General features: G+C 40.6%; 1 protein-coding gene across 3 annotated transcripts; it reads right to left on the minus strand.

The window, feature by feature from the left end:
• Positions 1-7159: 7159 nt before the first annotated feature.
• IRAK1BP1 (interleukin 1 receptor associated kinase 1 binding protein 1) lies at positions 7160-19665 on the minus strand. 3 transcript variants are annotated; one of them, XM_052781671.1, is made up of 5 exons: positions 19374-19461; positions 13716-13932; positions 12804-12869; positions 8500-8630; positions 7160-7478 (listed from the first exon to the last, which is right to left on the minus strand). In XM_052781671.1, the coding sequence occupies exons 2-5, from the start codon at positions 13830-13832 to the stop codon at positions 7208-7210; spliced, it is 585 nt and encodes a 194-aa protein (XP_052637631.1). In that variant the 5' UTR covers positions 13833-13932; positions 19374-19461; the 3' UTR covers positions 7160-7207. The 3 variants fall into 3 exon arrangements, with proteins under 3 accessions (XP_052637631.1, XP_052637629.1, XP_052637630.1); XM_052781669.1 differs by lacking the exon at positions 13716-13932 and having other exon boundaries at positions 19374-19662; XM_052781670.1 differs by lacking the exons at positions 12804-12869; positions 13716-13932 and having other exon boundaries at positions 19374-19665.
• Between the last annotated feature and the right edge of the window lie 5824 nt (positions 19666-25489).

The following is a 25489-nucleotide window of genomic DNA, read 5'->3' on the forward strand; positions in this document are numbered from 1 at the left end:
TATTATTGATCCATGTACAATAATCAAGGGTGTCAAGTCCTCTGAACTGTGGAAGATTCAGACCTAGTTTTGCCCCCAGGAAAACCTAGGGGGATGGTGTATGAATGGAAAGAGAAACCATGCTTTTCTTAGGTTCACCATAAATTGCTTTGCAGCTTCGTGGAAAGCTCCAGGCATATCTATCTAAAGATAGAGCCTTCAAAGACCAAATGATCTTTTGATTATTTGTATATAGCTGGAGCTGCTTGTGTCTTCTGAATATCTTATAATGTGAAGAATTGGTTATCCTAAAAATACAGTGATATTTGAGACCTTCCAAACATACTATATTAGCTGCTGTTTTCAACAATGCAGTCTGACAAGTCACGATATTTGCCCATTCCTGTTTCTGTTAAAAGGTATTTGTCAACCTTAAGTCTTCCTACAGATCTGAGCTAAACCAAGACTTTTAAAAAAAGCATTGTTTGCACAGTTGTGGAACCTGCTCTTACTTCTTCCAGGCAGGGTGAAGGGAGTAAGACTGAAAAGAGGGGAAGTTGGTGAACACCATAAAAGAGGAAAGAGACTAGGACGACCTATAGTTCTTTGGCACCAACAGGTTGCTGACTGGTATGGATGGAGAATGTTAACCCAAATACATCCGTTCATAGACTGCTCCTGTTACATTGCCAGCAGAAGGAATATTTGAAAGCTCCCCCCCCCCAGGAAATGTTCAGTTTGCTCATAGTTTCTTTACACTTTCTCATTTTCACAATAGCAATGAAAAACATAAAAATTCTAATGCACCTGTAGAGTTACATATCCAAAGAAATTAGATTCACACTCTTTTTCCTGTTGGAACAAATTTCTTTTTCTTGTGTTTTTCTTAAAAGTGGTTTTAATGTAAAACTCTCATCTGGGCTTCAAATTGTGAAGAATTTTGTATCGAAGGCTTTGCAGTATCCCTCTATTCAGACAAATGCTTAAGATAGTAATAATCAGAAGGCCCATTATCCTAAAACTCAGTTTCTAAAGAACTTGTTTGAATGTTGGGTTATTAATTTTACGTTTTGGGAATTGGTACAATGGAGAAAAGAAAACTAAAAGTGGCGACAATGAAGCAGAAACCCATTCCATTCTTATTTTGCAGGTATTGGAGTCTTTGCAATCCTTTGGATTTTGCTTGTGGTGTTGTCATCTATAAGGTATTCTATAGTGGATTTCCTTACATACTTTGTAAATGGTACTCTTTTTTTTTTTTTCCCCCTCCTTCTCTCTAAACATTATTGATAATGTTCAGTAAGCAAAACAGAAAATGTAAAATCCAAGGCCTTTTCACCCTGTGTTGTATAACAGCATCAATATGATATACTATATGTATGTATCTATTTTATCGAATAGATCTGAGTGTGCCTATTTTGTATTGATGTATGAAACAGTGGTATAGCTTTCACTTGACAGAAATGAACTGATTTAGATCAACTTCACAAAAAGAAAAAGAAACAGTTGATCAGTCTGCCTCTGGAAAAATAATTCCCTGCAATCAGACTGAATAGAAGAATTGTGTGACCTAAACTGGAGAAAAGTAATGGCATAATCGGTTAGTATGTGTAAGCACTGTAAAATAGTTTGTAAGGCTTATGTAATTGTTAATACATACATGTGTTTATACTTTCCAAAACTCTGTTAAGACTCCTATGTAATACCAAAGGCATACAAATAGAAAAATGCCTGCCCTAGTGGATGCTGCTTTGTCAAATATCACGGTAATATTCTGGGGGGAAAAAACCAAAGTACCTATTCCCTTGTTTACTTCACCTATTAGTCTAATTGTCTTCACCTGTTAGTCTAGTTGTCAGTTCTCTTCTGGCAGAAGTCAGAAGAGTTTCTGTTTAAATGTTTAATATACTTCCTCAAACACTTATCCTTGCTAAGTCTCTTTTTTTGTTAAACTAGAATCAACTCATGTTCACAGTCCAAAGCCTGAATATATTCAGTTCAGTGGGGGACAGGTAATAGTTCACAAAAGATTTGGCTCTTCAGGAGTCATTGTTGGATGGCATGTAAAAGCTAACAGTCCAGAAGAATGGCTACAACCAAATATCCTTCAGCAAAACAGGTTTGAATTTATTAAACTCTTGCTTTAGTAATACATACACAGAATAACTCAGGTTAAAAAACCTTCAGAAACACTGTTACAGACAGACTTCCTGCTAACTGAATGGAAAATACTTAAGAGCCCCATATCACCCGTGCAGCTGAGCGGTACCTCCACTTCTTCTGCGCTGTTGTCCCAGCAGAGTTTTGCTTTTGCACCACTGGTTAAGCTTCGCTGGTCAAGGTTGTACTGGACACGTCTCGAATTAAGATGATTCACTTTTAATACACAGAGTTGTATTTACAGTAGCAGTGTGAACCTACAATGTTTGAATGGATTTCTCCTGGTGTGTTACTAAAGTTGAGAGGCTGTTAACATCTTTTATCTGATCATCCATAATTGGTAACATCTCCATTGCACCTAAGAAAGGCAAGTAATCCTTTGTGTTTAATGAATTTCAGTTAGAAAGCAATGTTTCTGGGGATCTGAATACTTGGAATGTAAATCTATTTAACAACTTATTTTTGTTACAATTCTTGAAGCTTTTGAAATTCTCTAGCTTAAGTCCTTGTTGTATTTGAAAATCAGATGCTAAATCTTTGTTGACAGTGCTGGTCTGATAATGCAGTGCTGCATACCCTGCTTAAGTGGCAGGAAGGCACTAATCATTAAGTCAAAGAGGACTGAAAATGAGAAAAAAATGAGAAACTCTGCCTGTAGCAGAGAATTCATGTTCAGCTGGGAGACATTCAGTCCTCTTTTGTGCATTTTGTTCCTTCCCCGCTGTAATTTTATCCACCTGCCACTCATCTTTGGCTTCTAAAACACCTGCATCCTTGCTTTCTTTTCTCCTCTCAGTATTGTTGTCACCAACTGAACACCCATGAATTCCCCATTATGGCGTTCTGATTCTTTTTATGTTCCTTATATTGTTCTGTTCTCCCCGTGACCTTGTGTTCATCTTTATTGTTTTTTTAATTTCAATAGTCATGACGTGGTTTAAATGTGTGTCTTCTGGGTTTTTTTAACTTGCCTTTGCCTATCATGTTACATGCATCAGCTATGCAAAATGCCTTCTGACCTTTGCAAGGCAACTACTAAGCTTGGTCCTTGCAAATCCCCTCTAAACATTAGCCAGGCTTTCACCCCAACTTTTCCTTGCCTTTCTCTGACTTTCAGTTCTTTACTAAATTGTTGAGCAGAGGCCACTGCCTGTCACATTGATCGATACAAACTGCTTCGTAAACTCCAGTTATCTGTCTGTATTCATCCATCATTTTTCTGTATTTAGATTGCGGGTTACTTTGGGCAGGAATGTTTATGGATAGTAGTAAGCATGGTGGGACCCTGGCCCACGATTTGTTTTCATAGGCACTGTAAAAATAATAGTAAGCCACACTTTTCCTTTCTTGGCTGGAAGATTTTTATATAAACATGTAAGTTGCCTTAGTGCTGTCCAGGATCAGGACCGAGATTGTCAGAGGTGGTATTATGTTCTGAATTTGCCTCTTTCTCTCCGGTGTTCTCTCTTGCCACTTGTGAAGGAAGAAGGGCGACTAACAAATTGTTATAGGACCTATATACAAAAAGCAGGGATATTCTAAGTCATGTTTCTTGCAAGATCTGTGGGAGAAAATGTTAATTAAAATCTTGACTATTAAAAAATGTTTCAGATGTGCCAAGAACTTCACATATTACAGGTTTGATTGCTTTATATTTAATTTTCCAAACTGATGTTGGTGAGATCGTAAAAATGAACTTGCTGTATGTGTATATGGAGTGGGTTTAGGTTCTGTAAGCCTGGTGAGAGTTAACCGATTACATAATGCAATCTTCAGTCATCACCTCCCCTTGAGGCTATTTATTTTCCTTCTATTTTTACAGGATCTAAAAGATACTCCTCACTATTGAATTCTAATTAACAAAGCAAATGGATTTGGCAAATCTACAGCTTACATTCCTGAGGAAGAGATAACAATTATTATTCTGGGATTAGAGGTAGTATTCATTTTTTATTCAGTTCCAACTTGTTTGTTATCCTGTGCGTTTAAAAGTTGGCTGACCTTTGGCTTAATAGATACTATCTGTCTATTTTGCAAAGTTAGTGAAAACTAATAGAGAAAGCAGATAAACAAATTGCTGCTCTACTTTCAAGTATGTGTTTTTGGAAGGTGATAAATAACCAAAGCCAGGTACTGCCTACTTCAGAGTGTCTGACTGCCTAGTTTTTTAAGTGTTTTAGCAACAAGACTTCTGTTATGTACTTTTGTTTTAGGACTTCACTGACCTATCAAAGTTGGACGAGTCATTTAATCTTTTTGTACCGGCTCTAGCAAAGTACATTGGTTTTTCAGTTCCACTCTGAAAAATCTGCATTTCAATCAGCTTCTGCTCAGCTGCTGCCCAGACTGATCTGGAAAACAGCCTTCAAGCATGCATGCCATATACAAACGGCTTTTTGCAAGTGATCCAGTGCTATTGTGGATGCCTTCTTTTAAATAGTAGATAGTGGCAGTATCTGTATTTAAAATAACAGCAAGCAGCTGAACCATTCATCTAACAGGAGATGCTTGGTCTAGTCAAACACGGGAGATTCAAATTGGCATCTTTCGCCTTTCAGGAGAACCCCCGAGAGGAACGGTGTAAGTTAGGCTGGCCTGAAGGCTCTCCATGTTCTTTCCTGAAACTGTGCCACTGCACATAAAGGACCCCCCTCAATTGATGGGGCCGAACAGTGTGACACTATTACCCCTTTTATTTGAGAGAAGCCTTAGTTCCAGTCCTTGCTTTTTTTTTAGCCACTGATTGTAATACAAAATGTGCTAACGTGCCTGACTTAGGAGCGGGAACTATGCTGTCCCAGATAAGTGTCATAAGTATTTAAAACTGGGTTCTGACCACTCTAACTTACGTGTCTAAAAAATGCACCTTTCATTATGTCAGTCCGCTGGCTACCTTCGGTTTCCTTTATAGTCCATGGGGAGAAACTGATAGTTCACCTTAAACATTTACCTTGCGTAAACTAGCCTTTAGGATATCAGACTGCTTTATTCACCTGCATGATGGGCTAATTCTCCCCACAGATTAGGGGAACTGATGGTAACAAGTTCACAAAATCAGGTATTTGAAAGTTGTCTAGTTGCGATTAATTGCAAATGGTGAGTCATGCCTGTATCTCAAGTTGAAAAGGTCTGTGGATTGCCCTCACTCAGCCTTTCCTACAGCCTAATAGGCAATTTCCTGAAGAGTTGAGACTAATGGGAAAATGCTTAGACTTGTCCTAACCCTTTCCCAGTTGACAGTTCTAACCCCCTCACTGTAGGCTTTCTGCATCCTGACACAGCATGTAACTTGGATTGCCCTTTGTGGATTTGAACCTTCAAGTTGGACATCGTGGAACCTAAGCCCATCAACTTTGTGTGTCTTCAGCATTTCCCCGACTGCTGCTTTACTGTTCCTGCTGCCTAATTGGATTAGATAACTGATCCAGCTGAAAAAAGTAACAAATAGCTCTACGAGCAACAAATGAGTGGCAACTACTTCAATAAGAAATAGTGCCGACTTCAAAACATCAATGCCAGTGTAGGTCTAGCATGTAGTATCTCATGAGATAGGTTCAACGTTTGTACAGTACTTTGAGAACACCACTGTTCTGATGACATAAATTAGGTTAAGGTACATGGAAGATCCCACTGAAAGTAACTCTATGTACATAATGTATTTAAAAACTAATCATGAGTTTTCAAAAAGTTAACTGTAGTAACTTTAATGATTCTTTTAAGTATCAGTTTATATTTATTGCTAATTCTGGTGCTTATTCAACTGAAATATTATTTCCTCAGGTACATCACCCTGATACAAAAGCCTATTTCAGTGGATGTGATGGATCAAAATACATGATGCAGCCATGGTTGAAAAAAAACTATCCTTATGACTGAAGTACTCGTGTTTGTATTTCCTTTTTAAACTTGAGCAAATAAGACACCAGGATAAAATTAATGTATATTTTTTCCTATGATGAAATAAAACATTCCTAAGCATGTTATATGTTGAACAATCCATTTTGTTAGAAGCAAACACACTGCATGTTCAGTTTACCATGACTTGGGACGGGGATTAATTTCCTTCCAGCTTTGGGAGGAAAGGTTTAAATATAGCTCAGTTTCAGCTAGGAGTACCAAAGGTTTTGCACATCAAATATCTTGCCCTTTTCCAGGGGGCAGAGGAAGAAACTAAACAGTTAAGAGCTGTACTTTCAGAATTAATTGTAACCTTAATTTTAGGGGATAGAGCTAAATGAAGGCCAACAGGAACTGAAATATTTCTGGGGAGGGCTGTAGTAGGTAAATCCTGCAATACTTTGACTACCCTCTCTACAAAAGCATGCACATAATCACAGAATGGTTTGGGTTGGAAGGCACCTTAAAGATCATCCAGTTCCAACCCCCTGCCATGGGCAGGGACACCTTCCACTAGACCAGGTTGCTCAAAGCCCCATCCAGCCTGGCCTTGAACACTGCCAGGGATGGGGCAGCCACAGCCTCTCTGGGCAACCTGTGCCGGTGCCTCACCACCCTCACAGTGAAGAATTTCTTCCTAATATCTAATCTAAATCTACCCTCTTCTAGTTTAAAGCCATTACCCCTTGTCCTATCACTACATGCCCTTGGAAAAAGTCCCTCTCTGGCTTGCCTGTAAGCCCCCCCTTTAGGTACTGGCAGGCTGCAGTAAGGTCTCCCTGGAGCCTTCTCTTCTCCAGGCTGAACAACCCCAACTCTCTCCGCCTGTCTTCACAGGAGAGGTGATCAGGGGGCTGGAGCATCTTCATGGCCCTCCTCTGGACTCACTCCAACAGGTCCACATCCTTCTTATGTTGGGGGCCCCAGAGCTGAATGCAGTATTCATTGTGCTGCTTTCAAATGACACATGCAAAGAAGAGAAGAGTTAGTCTACTTTTTTGCACCCAGACAGATATGTTAAGAAACCCTCTACTTTGGCTCACTACACAAACCTCATTCTTAATATCCTCTCTTAACAATACTTGCTACCATAACAATAAAGTAAAAAACAACAACAAAAAACTCAAAGCAAAAAAATTTTATTAAGAAAATGTGTAGGATTTGAAAGTTCCTAGAGCAACTTGTTTCTTCTGTTTTGTTTTCCCTTTATCTCAAACACAGCAAACACTCTACAAGAAGCATAAGCAGTAGCATTCTGGATTCTTTCCTGCAGAGTCAGTGAATCTGGGGAGTTCGACAGACAACTGTCTGTGTGGCCTCCCCATTCTTTTGTTTCTTCTTCTCTTATTAATAAAGGTTTTCCCAATGACTGGCCAAACAGTCGACAGACTTCTTGAGCTTTCCGCCGTGTGTTTCCAACAGCTGCCACACATACTTGACGGCTGAGAGGTAGAAAAAGCAGCACAATAACAAGCAGGGCCAACTGATGTACAAGTATTCCTGCCAAGCATTTTTGTTTTTAACGCCTCAGCTTTTCTAACTGCATAGATGTAAGGCACATCACCTTCCCCCAGCTTCTGGGTGGTAGTTTTGGAGTTTGAGGGAGGAGTGTGCGGAGGGAGTATCAGCATCCTCATCAGCTAGGGTCGAGCATTTCTAACACCTATATGCTGCAGGCATCTGTGGTGTGTGGTACAGAGCAAGAGTTCAACCCTTGCTCCAGGCATTTGGGTGGCCCAGCTGCAAGGCATACTAGCACATTAAACCTCACTGGCTTGATTTCCAGGCTCCTGCGTAGATGCCTTTGAGATACACTTCCGACAACTCCAGAACATTAGCAGCAGCTAGTTGAGCTCGCTTCTTGGAGTAGGCATGATTCTTTTCTTTAAAGAAGAGGCAAAACCCAAACCAAGATTAAACTTCTCTGCCCCGCCAATGTCAATGGGAGAAGCAGGACGTTGAATAGTTAACGCCTAAAATATCAAGACCATGAGCTTCACGTTTCGGTGCTGAACAAGCACCGTACATGGTTCTTTTCAGGTCATGTCAGCAGCTAAGAGTAATGGGAATTGGCAAGGGTACTTAGAATTATCAACACCTGGTAACACACTTGTACCTTCATGAATAAATACAAATTAAATCTATACTTGCTGATGTAACCAAAGTCAAATTCTGTTGACCTAATATTCACAGTAGATTATACTCCCAATGGTAATCAGTGGGAAAATATTTTTTACTACATTCTACTTTTGCACAGGGACACTGTAAAAAGAACAAGCTGTATCTTCTAGGTTGAACAGCATTAATTTGTAAGTTATATTTAAAACAAATACTGAAATCTTTGAACATAAATTTTAATAGGTATGAAGGAAACTATTTGCTCCTATTACAAACAGTATAAATTATGTATTCATATTAACAGTTATCTGAGGGTGTAAATTTGTGACATGGGAGAGAACTTACCGAAGGGTGTCTACAGCTTCTGGTGTATGGTAGAAATGAGGTGGACTGATGGTAACAGAGGTTCCTAACTTTTCAATGAGTAGATTGCAAACATTCTGCATTTTTCCAAAATCGCTGAATATAATACAGACCTGGGAGTGAACACAGACATCACAGAAGTAATTTTTTTTCATTTTTCCCCCATGATTCAACACTTTTGTATTTAAACCAGTATAAAGCCAGATACGTACAAACTAACTAAACATACTAGTCCTGTATGTAACTCCAACATTTATTTACTTACAACACTTTTATATAGCCCTAGAGTCTATCATTAGGTTTGCAACAGAACAAAGTTCATAAAATGGTTTAAAATTGAGGATTAAGAAATGCTCTTTTGTGAGGAAGTAGGGCGTTCTTGGTATGTAGGCAATCTGAAGCATGAATGTGCTCTTTGGGACACGTGACTAGATGCATCCCAGCTCTTCCTTATTTAGATTACTAGATGTTAATTATGCAGAAGCCCAAGCAAAATGATATGGAAACCATTGTCCAGGAAGGACAATTAGATTTTAATTCCAAGCATTAGGTTCAAGAAACCTAAACTATGAGACTAAACTAAACCTAGCCCAGTCCATCTTGCAGTGGGCTCAAAACCCTGTGTTGGCTGAGGACTCACTCCAGTGCCTACAGAGAACAGGGCACTTCAGACTTGGATTACAAACAGTTTAAACATCTAGCCGTCTGTGGCTTTGGCAATAAGAAACATTAAATACAGATGCAGCAGGAATTCAGCTGCTTTCGCAAGTGCTACAAAGCAGGCATCACTATCAATCAGCCCTGGATCCAGAGCCCTACAGCCTTCCTTGCGGGGAAGTGCCAGCGAGGTGGTGACTTCCCAGGCAGGAGCCAGCCTTTTTCTGTGGCAGAGCACAGTCGCCACGAGGGAAGCAATGATGCCAAGCTGCTACAGCATTCAGGAATCAGAAATCGTGGGTCCCAAACTCTTTTATAGGACTATACCCTCATCTTCACTTCCCAGTACAGTGCTCTCACCACCAAGTCAGGCTCACCTTCTCTCTTATCCCTGAGTCTTTCTTTTTGCACAGTAATACAGCTTCAACAGGAGGGCAAGAAAAAAAGCTGTGGTAAAGAAAATTCCCTGTGACGTACAGTCACCCCTGTGATTGCTGCAGTCCTTACAGCAATGTATCCCAATAAAGGTGTATGGTACAGAAGTCCAAGTTATGGCATGTCAGCTGCACTGCGGTAGCGTCCTGTGTGCATACCATAGATTTACCTTGTGGAAAATGAGGTAATTCAAGAAGTTGAATCTCTCAGTAAGAGAGGAGGGGGCTACTTCATATACAGGGTAAGGTAAAAAATGGATATCGACAATTATCACAAAGTAATTAATGCACACATCTTGTTACCCTTGGTAGCCTCTCAGCGCAGTACATGTACCTCATGCTGGCTTGAATCCTTGCACTGGCTCAGTAGCTCTTCACACAGCTGAGCCAAAGCTGGACACAGGGCCTTAAAAACTGACCATGATGGAGTGGCAGGGCAATTCCATCTCCTACAACGACAAAGGGTCACACCTGTTGTGCAAAACTGCACCAAGTCTGCATCTTAATCTTAGCTGCACACCCTTTGTCTGTAACTTGGGGGTTGGATCACTTTCTGGAAGGTGCAGTACCAGTTTGAACAAAGACTGAATATGAGCCTAAACCTAGATTTCTTTCTTTAGTGGGAGTTCTTGCCATGTATAAAAAGCACACATCTTCTTGTAGTGTTTTGCCAAAAAACTGTCACAGTTGCATTTCGTGGAAAGTTGAAAGTCTCACTATGAGGACTGTCATAGTGTTTTCCAGATGGTTATCAGTGTTTACAAGATTAGTTCCCTCAAGGGGATGAGACATAAGAATGATCAAACGAAAGAACTGTGGGTCTAAGGCAAGAGATAAGCTGCTCAGACTGGGGCAGTTCTGGGCACTCAGGAACTTTGTTGTTAAAAAAGCAGCATGTAATCAGATACCCTCAGGGGCAGAAAACAACTGAGCAATAGCTGTGAATTTTGTTCTTTTTTCCTCCTAAAAATCACAGTTTTCATTTAGAGCTACATGCAATAAATTCTACTTACATTTACAGAGGATACCTGAGAATTAAAGTGCAAAGCAGTGTTTCAAATTCTTCAATAAAATTATGATTAAGGTTAAAAAGTGTAAAAAAGGAATATGAGGGTATGAAAAACCATTATGGACATTATAAGGTCTGGGTAAAGCTGTAAAGGACAAGAAGTTATGGTTTATAAGGAGGCAAGTATATTAAGAAATGCACAAAACCAACATAATCTTCATCCCATGAGATCATCATGCAATAAATGAACTATTATGATTAAGAAATTACAGAGCTTTGTGATCTCAAACAACTTCATTCTTCTGCGTATTTTCCTTTGTTATAGCATGAATTAAAATTTATCTCCCTGCAGTTGAAAGTGCATCTTGAATTCTTAATTGTACCTTAAAATAGCTATTTGTCTGGAATTTCTTCAGTCTTCTAAAAACTCTTTCAGTAGACAAATGGTAAAAAGAGTTTACAGAATGAAATAATGCATGACTTCCATGACTTTACATATAACACAAATATAACTGCAAACTCTCGAGTAAAGAAGCAAATGGAAGTTAATTAATTTGAAATTCATTTATATTGCTAAAGTATGCAAACACGCTGGTCAATGGAACTTCATTGGTTTATGAAGCTGCACTAATGAAACAAGTACATACATAAAGGGCAAAGCAAGGAGAAACTAATCTCTGCATAAAGAGCGACCATACTGCTACTTAAGTGTACAGGGCAGCCAAACCAGCAGTACTATGGCTAGATTTTTCAAGCTCTGACACCCAGGTCCTAGGCAACCATACAACTTTTGAACAGCAATTACAGCTGGTCCAAGTTGCCTACAAATGAACACTAAATCCACGTGATTAGCTTTCCACGTACAATCTTTGTTGTATAAAAAATAATAGCAGAAGAGAGATGATTGGTTAAGTTACCAATTAAGACTCAAGTTGTAAGCCTAAGGTTGTCTGTAGCCTAAATAATAATTTAATAATTCAATATAGTTTTATTAAGTACAGCTCATCTAAAAAACGTGGTGATTTAAGCTCTCATGATAGTAGGTGTCTACATTTTGAAGTTAAAGTCATTCAGGACACTGATGCATACCATTTAAGTATCTTAAGTCTCATTTTGAAATCCAAATTTTGTTCTCTGAATTCTTATTTCTGTATTTATTGCTATTATTTAGATGAGAATATGCCTTAAAGCAAGCAAACTAAAGAGGATGAACCCTGTTTTAGGGGATTGTAAACAACAGCTCTATGAAACAGCTATCATTTTATTGCAGGCTTCCAGGTTTACTTCATAAGAATCTGTAAATTTGCTGGGTAGTGATTAAAGTTTGATGCTCTAAGAAGATCCATGGACCGAAAACACATCACTTCCTTCAGTGAATGTTTCCAGCACAGCATTTATTTCTTACTATAGCATGAATGTGCAAAAATATGCTCCCTTGAGTTGCTTCTGAAGTCAATGGGATTATTCCCATAATATTTAGCTTTCACGCAGCACTTTTTACCTACAGAATTCCAAGTCAATTACCTAGGAAACAATTAGCTTTGCTTTACTTGCAGCAAGCTGATGGCAGAGTCGTGTAGAATAGATCAAAGTCCAGGTGCTGTTCAACTGTGGCTTAAACAGATCTAGATTAGGGCTGCCATGCCACTGTTGTCCCCCATCCACTCTTGTCCTCTGCCTTGCATTGCCTCCAGTTCAGGGAGCTAAAATAGTGGAAAAAAGAAAAGCTAACCTGGGAAAAAGAAAAGTTATTAACTAGAGCAGCTTTCTGAACTGACCTATCACCTGATCACTTAAGTACAACTCCCTGCAAAAAGCAGAGGGCAGGAAGGGCTATGGGTGAAGGAGAGCTTACACTGCCACAGAACAACCACCTTAGAGCCCCAGAACCAAATATTCCCTTCTGTAGCATCGTGTAATATTTAAAAAGCACATATTAATCTGAGAAGAAAATAATTCCTTTTATATTACAGTAGCAAAAAACAGGTTCTGCACACAACAGAAGACTGCAGCTGAACTCTGCTTTAAACTGCAGTCCTTCAGTAGTTTCTTTGGACTATGCTGCCTTTACCGTAGAGAACATCTACTCCTCAGTATGAGGAAAGACAGTCTGCAATTTTTCATTAGTCCTTGCAACATTTCTTATTCTTTTTTTATTATTATTTTTGGTTAGGTTGAATACATACCTCTGCTTCCATTTGGTAAGTATTTTCTACTCTACTGAAATCCTCTGTTACAGTCATATTTTCTTCCTAAAACAAAAGTACAGTAATATAATCTTAAAAGACAGAAATTAACCATCTGTTGGAAATGTATGTTCATTGCGTCCTGTAAAAGTTTAACTGTTTGGGCTTATTACTTATGACTCAGCAACAGAAACTTGGAATTTTCCATGCAAATCTCTTCAGTTAAGAACTAGCTGGGTGTTAAAGACTTCTTGGCATTATTTACAGTAGATTATACAGTAGCTCTATAATGTAATTTCGCTGCTATTCACTTGAAGAAAACAATTAGGTCTTAAAAGTGACTGCTAGCTAGAAGCTGTGTGTATCAGTGTGTAACGGTAAACTCACCTGGTTCAAAAAACTAGAAGCTTCAATTGTTTTCAGAAAGTTAGTATGTGAAAAGTGCTTTTCAGGCCCCTATTTTAAGATATTTTAAGAGTAGCAGCTTGTAGCAAGGTGATGTGAACAATGACTGAGCACTGGTTATTCTAGCAGAATGGTAACCCTTAAAAGAGGTTATTCCACCAGTGACACTTTTGCATTAACAGCAGCTACATTATTCAACATAATGGCTGCACAGAGCACTAGCGAATCCTGTTAAGACGTATAAATAAGATACTAAACTAAGATACAGAATAACTCCAGTTACATCTGAATATTTGACCAGCTTGCTAGCGGTGTAACAATCACATTTCTTTCACCCACTTTGCTCTTCAGTAAACAGTTTGGATGAACAATTTATTGTACAATTACTATAACACAACAAAAAGCACAGTTTTCATTTTAACTGTAAATATAACTTTGCATTTAATACCCAGGAACTGTAGGAAAGCAGATACTAAGCCTTCCAATTGCTGAAGAAGTTTTACTTACTAAATTTATTTGCACAGGAAAACAGTATTTGCTTTCAGTGTCGACACATTTCAAAAGATGCTTTGCGTCAGAGTATTTCCTACAGAGGCTCAAATCTTCAAGTTTATCATGTAGCATGCATGCTTAAGTTTTATATAAATGATATTAATCATGAGAAGCATTTTCCTTTTAAAATATCATATGGAAATTAGATCCATAATTACCATTGCACAGCAGCCTACAAGAAAGAAATTTTTAAATTTTAATTTTATGATTGATTGGCAGTGCTCATATTCAAGCACAACAGTCCTATTTTTGGATAATCTCTTCTAGCAAGGGCAAGGATCAGGGCCAGTTAGTACCTAAAAAACATATTTCCCCTTTTGCAGTCATATGTTTGAGGTACTTTGGCAGCGTGGCTGGCTGTGGTTTGCTAAAGAGCGCTCAAGTCAGTCCAGCACCAACTCCTCATTTAATTTACAAAATGGAGCAATCTTACTATTTATGATAGAATCCAATTACGATTGACAAGAAAGGTTTTTTCTACAGCTCTTATGTATCTCATAGGAATAACCACACAAAAAAGCTTTCTTCTACAACTCGTATTTTACAGAAATAACTATACTGTAATAAAACTTTAGAGTAAAGAGAGAAAAAGTGCATTTGTTTTTCCTTGTCCCCGCTCCTTAATCCTTTTTAAACAAAAGTTCTTTCCTGCTGAACGGATTAAGGTCTTTTGATTTGGTTTTGCCCTCCACAAGCTCCCAGTGTATTTAAGGACAGTGCCATCCTGTGGCTCCAGGCACTATTGCAAGATCAATGCAATCGGAGTGAAAGATCATTTTGTGCCATCTATTACAATATTTCCCTTACAGCTAATTTTTATCCCACCAGATTTGACAGTAGCTGTACGTGTTATTGAAGATAAACTGACGAAATAATTGCTGAAGCCATAACAAGGTGGCCTCCTGTGATACATCTTCTGTTAGATACTTCATTCCTGTTCAGGGGGTGTTTGGACAAAGATAGGGAAAAGACAGGTAGGTGATGATAGAATTTTAAATTGGAATCAGGACTTCGACTACATCAAAAGCAAAAGGCTTTTTTTCCTACTGCTTATGCCTACTGTTCATATTTTGGCTGAGGAACTATCCATTTGATTGCAGTAGCCACAGGAAAAAAAGTTTTCATTGTGACTTACAGAAAGCTACACTTCTGATGTCTCAAGTATTCTGGACTTCGGGAATAACTTTCTCTATTTTCTAAATCTGTGGGCCAAGAATCACAGTAGGAAAATTAAATCAATATAACATTGTTATGTGATAACTCAATTACCCCAGAAGCCATTGAACAATCCTTAACAGAACCGCACTTGCATTCTGCTTATATAGCCCGTTTTCTGAGCCAGCAGTGACATGAACCATCACTGCTGCAGGTACTCTATAAACAAAAATGAAAAAGACAGTCAATATCCCACTGAGCTTATAATATCAAGACTAGAACTGTGCTTTACCTTATATTTTCCTTCTTTTCAACAGAACAAAATCTTACATGGCCCTTCCTCCTCCCTATCTGCTATTTCTGAACAATATCTTCTTCACAGGACCATCGTGTCCACCCTCACGACACCGTCGCTGTTTACAGGAATGACTGCTCCTTTCCCCAGAACAGAGAAAAGACTAAACAGATAATTTAGCAAAAGCACACTTCAAGGAGACAGCTATATAACAATACACTATGAGAAAAGCCTATCTGCAGATAAAGTTACATGTTCTGCTCCCAGTTACTGAGTTAACAAACCTGTGAGACCTTTTTATGAAACACAAGACCAGCCTTAGCAAGGGAAAGTGTTTATAGTTTGGAAACATACGCTAATGCACCGTTGTGGTAAGCTACGCTGATATGTGTAGTTATAAATAAAAAAATCTGGAGACACCTGGAAACAAGTCTTAAAATTTACTTGTACATTTGCACTGATATATCCAGTATAACTTTACATTATGAAAAAATGAAGGTATTTAAACAAATAAAAGAGTTCACTTCTTCCACCTCAACATAGCGGTTTTATTCTTAGTACTAAAGAAATGGGTCATGAGAGTCTTGATGTATGCTCACATCTCCTAACAGTCCATCCATCATAGTGTCCCCAGACAGTTACGGATGATCAGCACCTACAGTCAGCACGTACCCCAGCTAGGCATCAGGTACCTGTGCCCCAGCCTCTCCTCCTCTCACTCTGCCTCTTCTGTTTGGCATTAGACGGACAGAATGACAGCCTAAAAATCTACAGTGAAGAAGCTTCTGCTGCTTAATGTCCATTCATTAAGAAAGGTAAAAATCAGATTTGTACTTAGCAAATGTAAGGATACTTTGGGATATTTCTTAAAATACGCGGTACTCTAAAAAAGGTGATGCCTTATGCAGGTTTCTACATTTCTTACTCAAGGAGATATTGAAATTAGAAGATTTTGTAACTGAGTGAGCAAAACTTCAAAATATTTTTTTTTTTCCACTGACTCTATGGATGTGCATCCATAACTGTGACTCCTAAATAACAAGCTCAAAATATGGAGAATATTGCACATATATCCAAGGATATATCCCAGTACAGAAAAACTCTTAAGCCGGAGTCAACTGGATATAGTTTGTGAACTGGTTTATTTTGTTAAATAAATACTCTGACCGGTACAACAAATATTATCACAGTTATTTTTAAACCAGATGGCCAATGCCAATTGTTAGATACAGTGAGTAAAGAAAACAAATGTCATCTCCACAGCACTCCCCAAATAAATCACAGGTGGTAAATATAAAATCAGTTTGCTTCTAGAGAAAGAGAAAAAAAACATTACTTTTGAGCAGCTGGGCTGAGTAAGAGAGATTGGTTTCCCCATTGATTTTACTTTCCCTGCAGCCTTCAAAGCAGATTCTGTGCTCTGAAGTGCTGCATATACTTACAGCACTCTATAAATAAATGCTACTATGTGCATCTATTTCTGATTAAAATCCTGTGTAAATATATATGGAAATTAGGTGCTGCCCCCAGGCATCCTGACAAGCTGCTAATGCAAGCTCCTGCTGCTGCAAAGGTTATGCACTTCTGATCTCACAGCCTTCCTATGATAGCAACAACAAGGTTAAGGAAATTGTTCTATGGATTAATTAAAAATAAATATATAGAATAGCCAGCCAATTTCTAAAGAGGCCTTAGATAAGCTTGCAAAAACTAGAACTGTATGGAGATTGTGAAGAGATATTAATTTTACAGTGGTCTAGAATGGTATTAGCTACAAGTGATGTTAGCAAATGCAGTTAAGAACAAATTGCCAGCAGTGAGAGTTGTCAGTAGAAAAGCTACAAGGCAAATAAAAGCTCCAGCAGTGGAGTGATTTAAAATTGGATGGAACAAAGCACTAAAAATTATACCGCAGGGAACTACTCTGAAAAAAAAAAACCAAAAAACTTCATGTTGTTTTTCTCAGAGTTCCCTAGAGCTAACACTTTGCTAACACTGAGAAACCCACAACTTAAGCAGCATTTCACAGTCCCTCAAGTAAGTAGAAAAAACTAACATTTCCATTCTCCAATGCATGGCATCTCTGAAACAGCAAAAGATTACTGCGAAATTATTATAAGTATGATAAGACACTGAATGCTCTGACGTTGTGAAAACAGTCCACTCTCCCGCTAGGCTACACCACCACTGCTTACCTGGTCCCATTACATTTCTGAATCTGACTGCATATACCCAAATATAACCATTTGTTTGTCCAGGTCATACTTCATTTTGCAATTCTTTTTTCTAGCCTGAAGTAGTGCACAGAGCCCCTCTAAAGCACGCTCACTTATTTCACATCCTGCCTACTCCTTTTGTGTGCCATCCGCCATGTGTCGAATGCTCCATGCTATCCTAATTCAATCAGGCTCACGTCAAATGTGGAAGTCGGTTATTCAGATTCACTGTAGGTTAAATATCTGCAACTATCTTTTCTTACCTATCCACACTCTGAGGAGCTATTTAATTGCAGCCAGGATGAAAAACACCCCATGATCTGATAGGTCACCGTGGTGGTGGGTACAAAGCTTATAATTTTCTCTACTAATAAAAATGAATGCATGATGAGTTGCCTTGTCTTCGACTTTAAACTCCTATTAACTCACTTAATAGAAACTGAATGCATTCAACCTGTAATCCCATACAAAAATGCGTGGTTTCTGACTGAACAAGTAATTCTGATGGCAACAGAATTGTGCTCCCTGTGACAGACGTGCACCCAGCTGTGCAAAGGGGAAAAATGCAGGGAGCAGGATCACATGGCTAGCCCACAGCAGCCTCCATGTCTCCTTGCCTTCTAGTCCCATAGCTGCAATATCACCTTTTCCTAAATCAGGGGTTAAGGGGTCCTTTTATTCTCTTCTTTATTCCGGAACAAATGCTTTAGTAGGCTACTACAGAAAAAAAAAAAAAAGACAGCATCACCATCAGTTTTCAAAGAAAACAGTAAATCCTGGGGGTTTGGGGAGGGGGCAGGGGGGGAAGTTGGAGCCAGCTCTTATCTTTAAACGCATGCAGCTTTTGAGACCTGTGCATGCCATTTAACTGTAAGCATATTACTGTTCAGGCCAAGTAACTTACTCTCTTACTTTGCATTTACTAATACTGAATTCCCCTGTAACATCATGCAGTACCATTAAACCCTTCTGCAATTTTTTCGTTTTTACTACATTGAATAATTTGGTGTTGATAGCAAAGTCTGTCACCTCCCTTTTCCCCAGCTTGTTTGTGAATACACCAAAAAGGCACAAACTTCCCAGGGAGCTCCAATGGTAAGTAAATTTCAAAAGCAACCACTTATTCCATCAAAGATCAGCTTTGTAGTGTGTTTAAGGGTCCTAGGTGTGGAACACTGCCCAAAACCGTTTTATAAAATCCAAAACCATCAGCAGCACGATTGCTAGGACAAGTACCACCCTTACGGAGCATTTACAGCGCGGACAAAGCTTTCAAGGCAAGACTATGCTTTTCTCATTGCCATAAAACGACTTCCTGAGGCCAAAAAACGTATTACGGTAAAGGAACTTTCTGAGTCCACAAGGGGCTTCTGTCACTTCAGCCACCTTGATCACGCCTCGCGTTCTTTCATACCTCTCTACTTAAAGGGAAGAAGAAGAGAGAGGAAAAAGCTGCGTAGGCGCCTGTCGCTCCGCTGTGGTAATCACACAGTTACACCGCCACTTACGCGGACGTGTAGGTGAAGTGAGGCCGCCGTGTACCGCTCCGTCAGCCGTGAGGACGCCGTACCACACCCGCAGGCGAAACAGTCGAAGCAGGGCGGTTTTCAGACGCCGAACGAGCGACCCGTCGGAGAGCCCCGAGGGGCCACATTCCACCTTTGCCGCCGGGGCTGGCGACCCTGCCGCCTCCCCACCACAGGCGGGCTGTCACGGCAGCCCCCGGCGCCCTCCCGACCCCCGTTACTCCTCGGCTTCCCGCCGGCCGGGCCGAGCCACGCAGCCCGGCGGGCGCCCTTTTCCCCTCAGGGCTGCCCCAGCCCGGCTTCCCCCGCCACCCCCGCTCCAAGCCTGGCGCCACGGAGGACCACCCCCCCCCCCCCCCCGCCCGCCTGCCTGCCTGCCTGCCTCCCTCCCTCCCTCCCTCCGCCGGGCGGCGGCTCTCACCGGGACGCCGCGCTGACGGGCGCTCTGGGCGATGTACTCCAGCCGGCGGGCCACGCTGCTCCGCGCCGCCCCGGCCGCCTCCTTCCGGCTACCCAGCCGCAGCGACACCCGCGCCCGGTCCGGGCCGGCGCTCAGCTCCGCGCTGCCGCTTACGTGCACCTCCCGCCCGGATGGCGCCGGGGCCGGGGCCGGGGCCGGGAGGAGCTCGGCGAAGACGCGGGCTGGGGGCGGCGAGGGCAGCGCCATGGCGGCGGGCGCCTCACGGCACCATGGCAACCGACGCCCGCTGCAGCCAGGGAGGCGCTGAGGTGACGCCCTCCCTTCCGCTCCCGCTCGCCGTCACCCGGACGCCTTCCCGCCATGATGGGTACCGAGGCGGAAGTGCCTCTGCCGCCCGCCTAGGGGGGTCCGCCATGACAGTTAGCGAGGCAGGGCGCCTCCCGCGGGCGGCTGGGCGGCAGCCCTGGGGAAGGCTGGGGCGGGGAGGGGGGTGTAGGGGCACGTCCTCTGGGACAAGCGGTCCCGTTTCTGCCGGTTTTGACCTGTTACCGTATTTTCCCAGCGTATTAAGGTCTGGAGCGACCCGAGAGTGTGAGGAGGAGTGCTGGAGAAAGGGTTGCAGTTGCTGTCTGTGGAGGGAAGGATGGGTTTTGTTGTGCCACAGCACGTCCGGATGAAAAACCATTCTGGCGTCAGTGCTGCTGGTTCTCCGCCGAGGGGTCTCGTGGCAGACGCGTTGGCTTTGCTAATGTCTGCTGGCCGAGCCCTGCTAACGCTGCCCTCTCCCCAGGAACGGCGGAGGGGTGCAGCCGGGCTTCTCAGAGAATCACCGACTGCTTGAGGGGGGAGGAGGCCTCTTGAGAGGGGGTCCAGTCCCTGGCCCAAGCAGGGTCAGCTGGAGCAGGTTGCCCAGGACCACATCCAGTTGGGCTTTGAGTATTTCAAAGGATGGAGACTCCAGAACACCTCTGGGCAACCCATGCCAGTGTTTGACCACACTCACAGTAAAAATGAAGTGTTTTGTTATGTTCACGTGGAGTTTCACGTGTTTTAATCTGCGTCCCTTGTGTCCTGTCCTGTCCCTGGGCACCACTGAGAAGAGCCGGTCTCCCTTGTCTTCCTTCTCTCCCATCAGGCATTTATATACATTGATAAGATCCCCCAGAGCCTTCTCTTCCCCAGGCTGTACAGTCCCAGCTCTTTCAGCCCTTCCTTGTAGGAGAGGTGCTCCAGTCTCTTCATCAACTTCCTGGCCTTTTGTTGGACTCTCTCCAGTATGTCCGTATCTCCCTTGTACTGGGGAGCCCAGAAGAGGACCCAGCACCCCAGGTGTGTCTCACCAGTGCTGAGCAGAGGGGAAGGATCACCTCCCTCGACCTGCTGGCAACGCTTCTCCTAATCCAGCCCAGGATGCTGTTGGCCTGCTTTGCCACGTGGGTGCATGATCCACTTCTTGTCGACCAGGACCCCCAAGTCCTTTTCTGCTTCCCAGCCAGTCAGGCCCCAGTGTGCACTGGTGCACGGGGTTGTTCCTTCCCCAGGCACAGGATTTGGCGTTTCCCCTTGCTGAACTTCATGAGGTGCCTCTCAGCTCAGTTCTCCAGCCTGTCCGAGTGACTATGAAATGACTAGCTCAGTGACTAGCTCTGTATGTCTGGTCTCATTTGTATGAGGATTCTTGGGAAGGACTTTGGATATATCATTACTGTTTACATTTGTGGTATGTTGTGTTTTGATTACCTGAAAGCTGGAATCTGGCACAGAGGCTGGGAGCTGATGGTACTGTATGCTTATACAAGGTTTTGCAGCCTTCAGAATTCACGTTGCAAACATTGGAAAGTCTGCGTGACATGATACAGATAAATATTGCTATACTCTCCTTCTAGGTAAAAACATGACATGTAAAGACATCAAGACCTGATTTTACAAGTCAGATGCAGATTCCTTGGAGGTGGCAGGAAAGAGAAATACTAAGGGAAATGAAGCCCTGTCTTTTTTCCCCTCATTAGTCTGATTGGTGCGGTGTGTGCTCCATGTCCCATCATTAGGAAGATTCTGTACAAACTTCCCATCATTAATGTCACATCTACCTTAAGAGGTATCAATGACTTTTGCATGCCTCATCGCTTTTTGGTCTTCTGTCTTTGAATCTGGTTTTCTCTCCAGATTTGCTGAACACTTAAAGCTTCAAATGAAATGGATTGAACCTGTTAGGTATTCATTACCTCTGGAGATGACACTCCGTGTTTCTCAGCATGAATAACCAAAAGTAGGCACTCCTAAAATTTTGAGTGTAGCTGACTTTGATCAAAGTTATATGACAAGACAAGGAAGAAGCTTGTAACGGAACCCAGAAATATTAGTGCCTAGCCACTTAACATAAATCAATTTCAGAGCTTACATGAATAAATTCTGGGCATTGCTAACTTTAAGAAATAAAATGTAAAAGGAAAATGGGTAGAGAGGAAATTATAAATGTCTATTCCTCAGAAACAAATTCTTTCATTAAACACGGAGTTAAAAATGCTTTTGAAAGTAGTCTGTCACAGCAGTACTTTTTTTTGTTTGTTTGTTTAGCCAAGATATTTGTAGAGGATTTACTTAAATATGTTACAATATCAGTAGACACACTTGAAGTATTGAATGCTGCTTATCAAGAAATCATCAATAAAGCTTTTAAAGAAGTGTTGGATAATGTTATGAAGCCAAATTGTGTATTCTCCAGGGTGGTTTTGTGTGTTCAAGACTATTCTGATTTAACCGTTGATTAAAAGTGATTTGCCTTTTACTAAAGACAGCCTGTATCGGACAAAATCTGTTGGAGTAGTTACATGCATATATGTAGATGTGCAAAGAAATCTCGTATGTGTTACGCACTTCATAATTCAATGCTGTATGATCCTTAACTTTCCAGGAACACAGTGGGTCTTGTAGAAATACTACAAAAAGTTATCATAATTAAGAGCTTAATTGGATGAATCCTAGAAGACCTTTTCTAAGGCTGGTTATAAAATTACCTTCCATGCAAATTAATCTATGAAAAAATAGTTTTCTCTGAAACAAGGTCAAGCGTTATTGAGTAGTTAGCATGCACTGTCAGAACATCATACGCTAAGGATAATTTAATAACTATAGCCACATTTTTACTTTGCACTCTTTGAGGGTACTTTGCAAAGCTCCAGTTTTGGTATGTTGAAAGTCCGTTGCTCAGAATTTGAATATAAAGCCAAATCTATGGATAATAAGCTTTTTCTGACTTACAGTTTGAGTAGGAGGCATTTCTGAAAATGATGGATTAAACTGTTGTTTCAGAGTTGGAAAAGCTAATTTAATTGTGAATATCATTCTGCTAACTTATAGTTGAATTAAGAATTTGAAAACTTAACAACAGACTGAAGAGACGGAGAAGGTGCTAATTTGTGTGTGGGATTTTTTTTTTCCTTAGGAAACAGATGGTTTTATGTTTGGATCTATTTCTGTGTGGTAGCAGTGAAGTGCTATATTGCTTATGACTTTCAGCAATGGAGCTGGATTTATTTAGTGAGGTAAGATTTTTGGAGATTTGGAATGTGTGTGAGGAGGAAATTTCTGTTCAAGCTGCTGCCAAACGCTTTTTTCTGAAAGGACAATTTGCAGTAGCCATGTTGACTGATGTCTTTCTGTCATGTGTCTCAGATGCTGACTTACTGCACTGTAAAGCATTTAATGAATGGAGGCCTGCCTTATGTCATATCTATGTGTTACTTGGTTATTCCTTACAATGGTTTTATGCAAAGTTGGTCAGTCACCCACTTCTTACATGGTGTTGACAACCACTCTGTAGGGCAAATATCCGCTGTAAGCCAGATTTGTTACCTTTTCAAAACCATGAGAGACTCAAAATTGAGAAGGTTAGGTCTGAGAAAATAGAAAATTCTTCTTCAAAACTTGAAATTAATTTGTCAGAGTTCTAAATTACTGAATTCTTAACTTGATAACAATCACCAAAGACTTCCAAACATTTGCTTGAGCATTTTATATCTTTTAAGAAGAAACATGCATAGAAGAAAGAATAAAATTAGTAGCCCTGACCCTGCTGGTGTTTTATTTCCAAGATCAAAATTTACTGGATAAGCTGGAGCCAATGTAGAACTTTTAGATGATTTCTGTGAAATCTCCTATTTTAAGGAAACGTGTGTCCTCAGGAGGCTTTTTTCCCCTCATGGACTAATGAGAGTAACTGAGACTTGCTGATGCTTGAGGGGAACATACTAGGGCTCACAGGAGGGGAGGCTGGTGAGAATTTCAAAGCAAAACAGAGGTTTTCCCTTTAACAACATACAGAGGTCTGTGGAAAAAGAGAAATGCCTTCAGTCTTCTCATTCTGACCTTGCCTACAGTTTCCAAGGGCTGTTAGGAATTTCTGTAGCACAGGAGGTTGGTTGGTGAGTCTCTGCTCTAGATGTGGCTTGCTGGAAGACACACTCCTATGAGTAGAATTTGCAGCCCAACTATGGGAAGTGGCAGTATTGCTGGAAAATATGAATGGATTCGTTACATTTTTACTTTCCTTTAAACAGCTCAGCATCTCACAGATTCAGAAAAGACATCTGTCATTTCTTTGCCTCCCAGGCTTCCTCCTAAATAGTGATTTGACAAGATAAAGTGATTTTAGAGGTGACTCCATTACAAAACAACTGACTTAGGCTGGGCTCAGATGTGATATGACTTTTTCTAGTTTTAAATTGGTCCTGCTAATAAAAGTGGAGATTTCTTTACTCTGTTTTTCTAGGTCAACTTTAACATACAATGTGAGCAATGAAATTGTTCTCTGACTGTAGCTAGCCATTGATGTCGATTTAGTCTACTGGTTGAAAGCCCACAGTACAAAAAAAAAAAATCGGAAAATCATTATTGACCGTTTCTGTAAAACTGTAAAGAACTTAATACAGTTGCTACTGAAATCATTTAAGAGACTGTGGTTGTCTTTGGTTGCAACTGAATGAAGCCCTAAATCATGGAACATACTGATATTAGTAATGCTGTCAGAGAGAAAGTTAGGTTAAGACTGGTAGAAGTAAGATTTAAATCTGGTCTCTGTGGTAGATGTCACTGAAATGTCTTGTGTTCTGTGCTCAGCAGCACCTAAAAGTGAAAAACATCACAGTCTGTGTTGAAGGGTATGAACATTACAGAAAGGCTAAATGACTCCCTGAAGTGGTCTTCAGTATTGCATTTGTGAGGAAATGGCCTGGAATTATTCTCTGTAAGCAATAAATCTTTGCCAAAAATTTAGGTGGCAAAAGGAGCAGTATTTAAAAAATAAATTATAAATAAATTCATAACTTAAAGATAGTAATCCTCCAGAATCTGATAATTAAAGTGTAAGTTAAGATACTATAAGCAACTCTTAATTAAAATTTACATGCTTAACAATTTTAATACTGAGTCTCAGTTTGTTGTTATTTAAAATGTTATGAGCTTTTGTGAGTTATGAAGGAAATAATATATATTTTCTCCAGTCTATAATTTTATATTTTCTTAGAAGTTCACAATAACTGTAAATGAACGTACATGTATACTTCTCACATATATGCACTGCTTATCATCTTAATGTTAACTGCCCACAAATACTCCTTTTTAGCAAGGCGATATACCTCGGTAATTTCACCACTGGGAACCTGGCTGTTACAGCAATTACATGTTCAGCAGAAACACTTGAAAGGCATTTTGTGGAGGTAAGCATGCAACTGGGGAGAATTACAGAATGCTGGGTGTTAAGACCAAAAGGAAGCCCTGTGTTCTGACCTCCGTAAGAGGCCATACAGCTTTCAGAACTTTAGAAGTGAGCTGACCGAACTTTTAGAAGACTGTTGCCTTAACAAAAAGATGTCTTATTTTGGAGAGCCTCTTGCTGTTCTTGGGCAGATATTTATTGATTAATTATTCTGATTGCAAAAAAAAAAAGATTAAATTACATGCCACCTAGATTAACAGAAAATGCAGATTCAAAGAGGCTAGAAATTAACAGGTCTATTCTTTTCCAAGCAGTTCTTGGCAGATTTTAGGCTACCCACTTCTAAAAAGACCCTCTGATATTATTTGTTTCACTTCCTGGTGCCTTAGCTGTCCTCACT

This window comes from Harpia harpyja, chromosome 3, assembly GCF_026419915.1.
Source record: "Harpia harpyja isolate bHarHar1 chromosome 3, bHarHar1 primary haplotype, whole genome shotgun sequence".
Taxonomy (NCBI): Eukaryota; Metazoa; Chordata; class Aves; order Accipitriformes; family Accipitridae; genus Harpia; species Harpia harpyja.

Excerpts from the sequence above, each read along its gene's own strand:
- IRAK1BP1 (XM_052781669.1), bottom strand. The coding sequence starts at position 19,619 with ATGGCGCTGCCCTCGCCGCCCCCAGCCCGCGTCTTCGCCGAGCTCCTC. Across the intron at positions 12,870-19,373 it reads CCCGTCAGCGCGGCGTCCCG|GAAGAAAATATGACTGTAAC; the intron begins GTGAGAGCCGCC and ends CTTTTGTTTTAG. Across the intron at positions 8,631-12,803 it reads CTTACCAAATGGAAGCAGAG|GTCTGTATTATATTCAGCGA; the intron begins GTATGTATTCAA and ends GTTCACTCCCAG.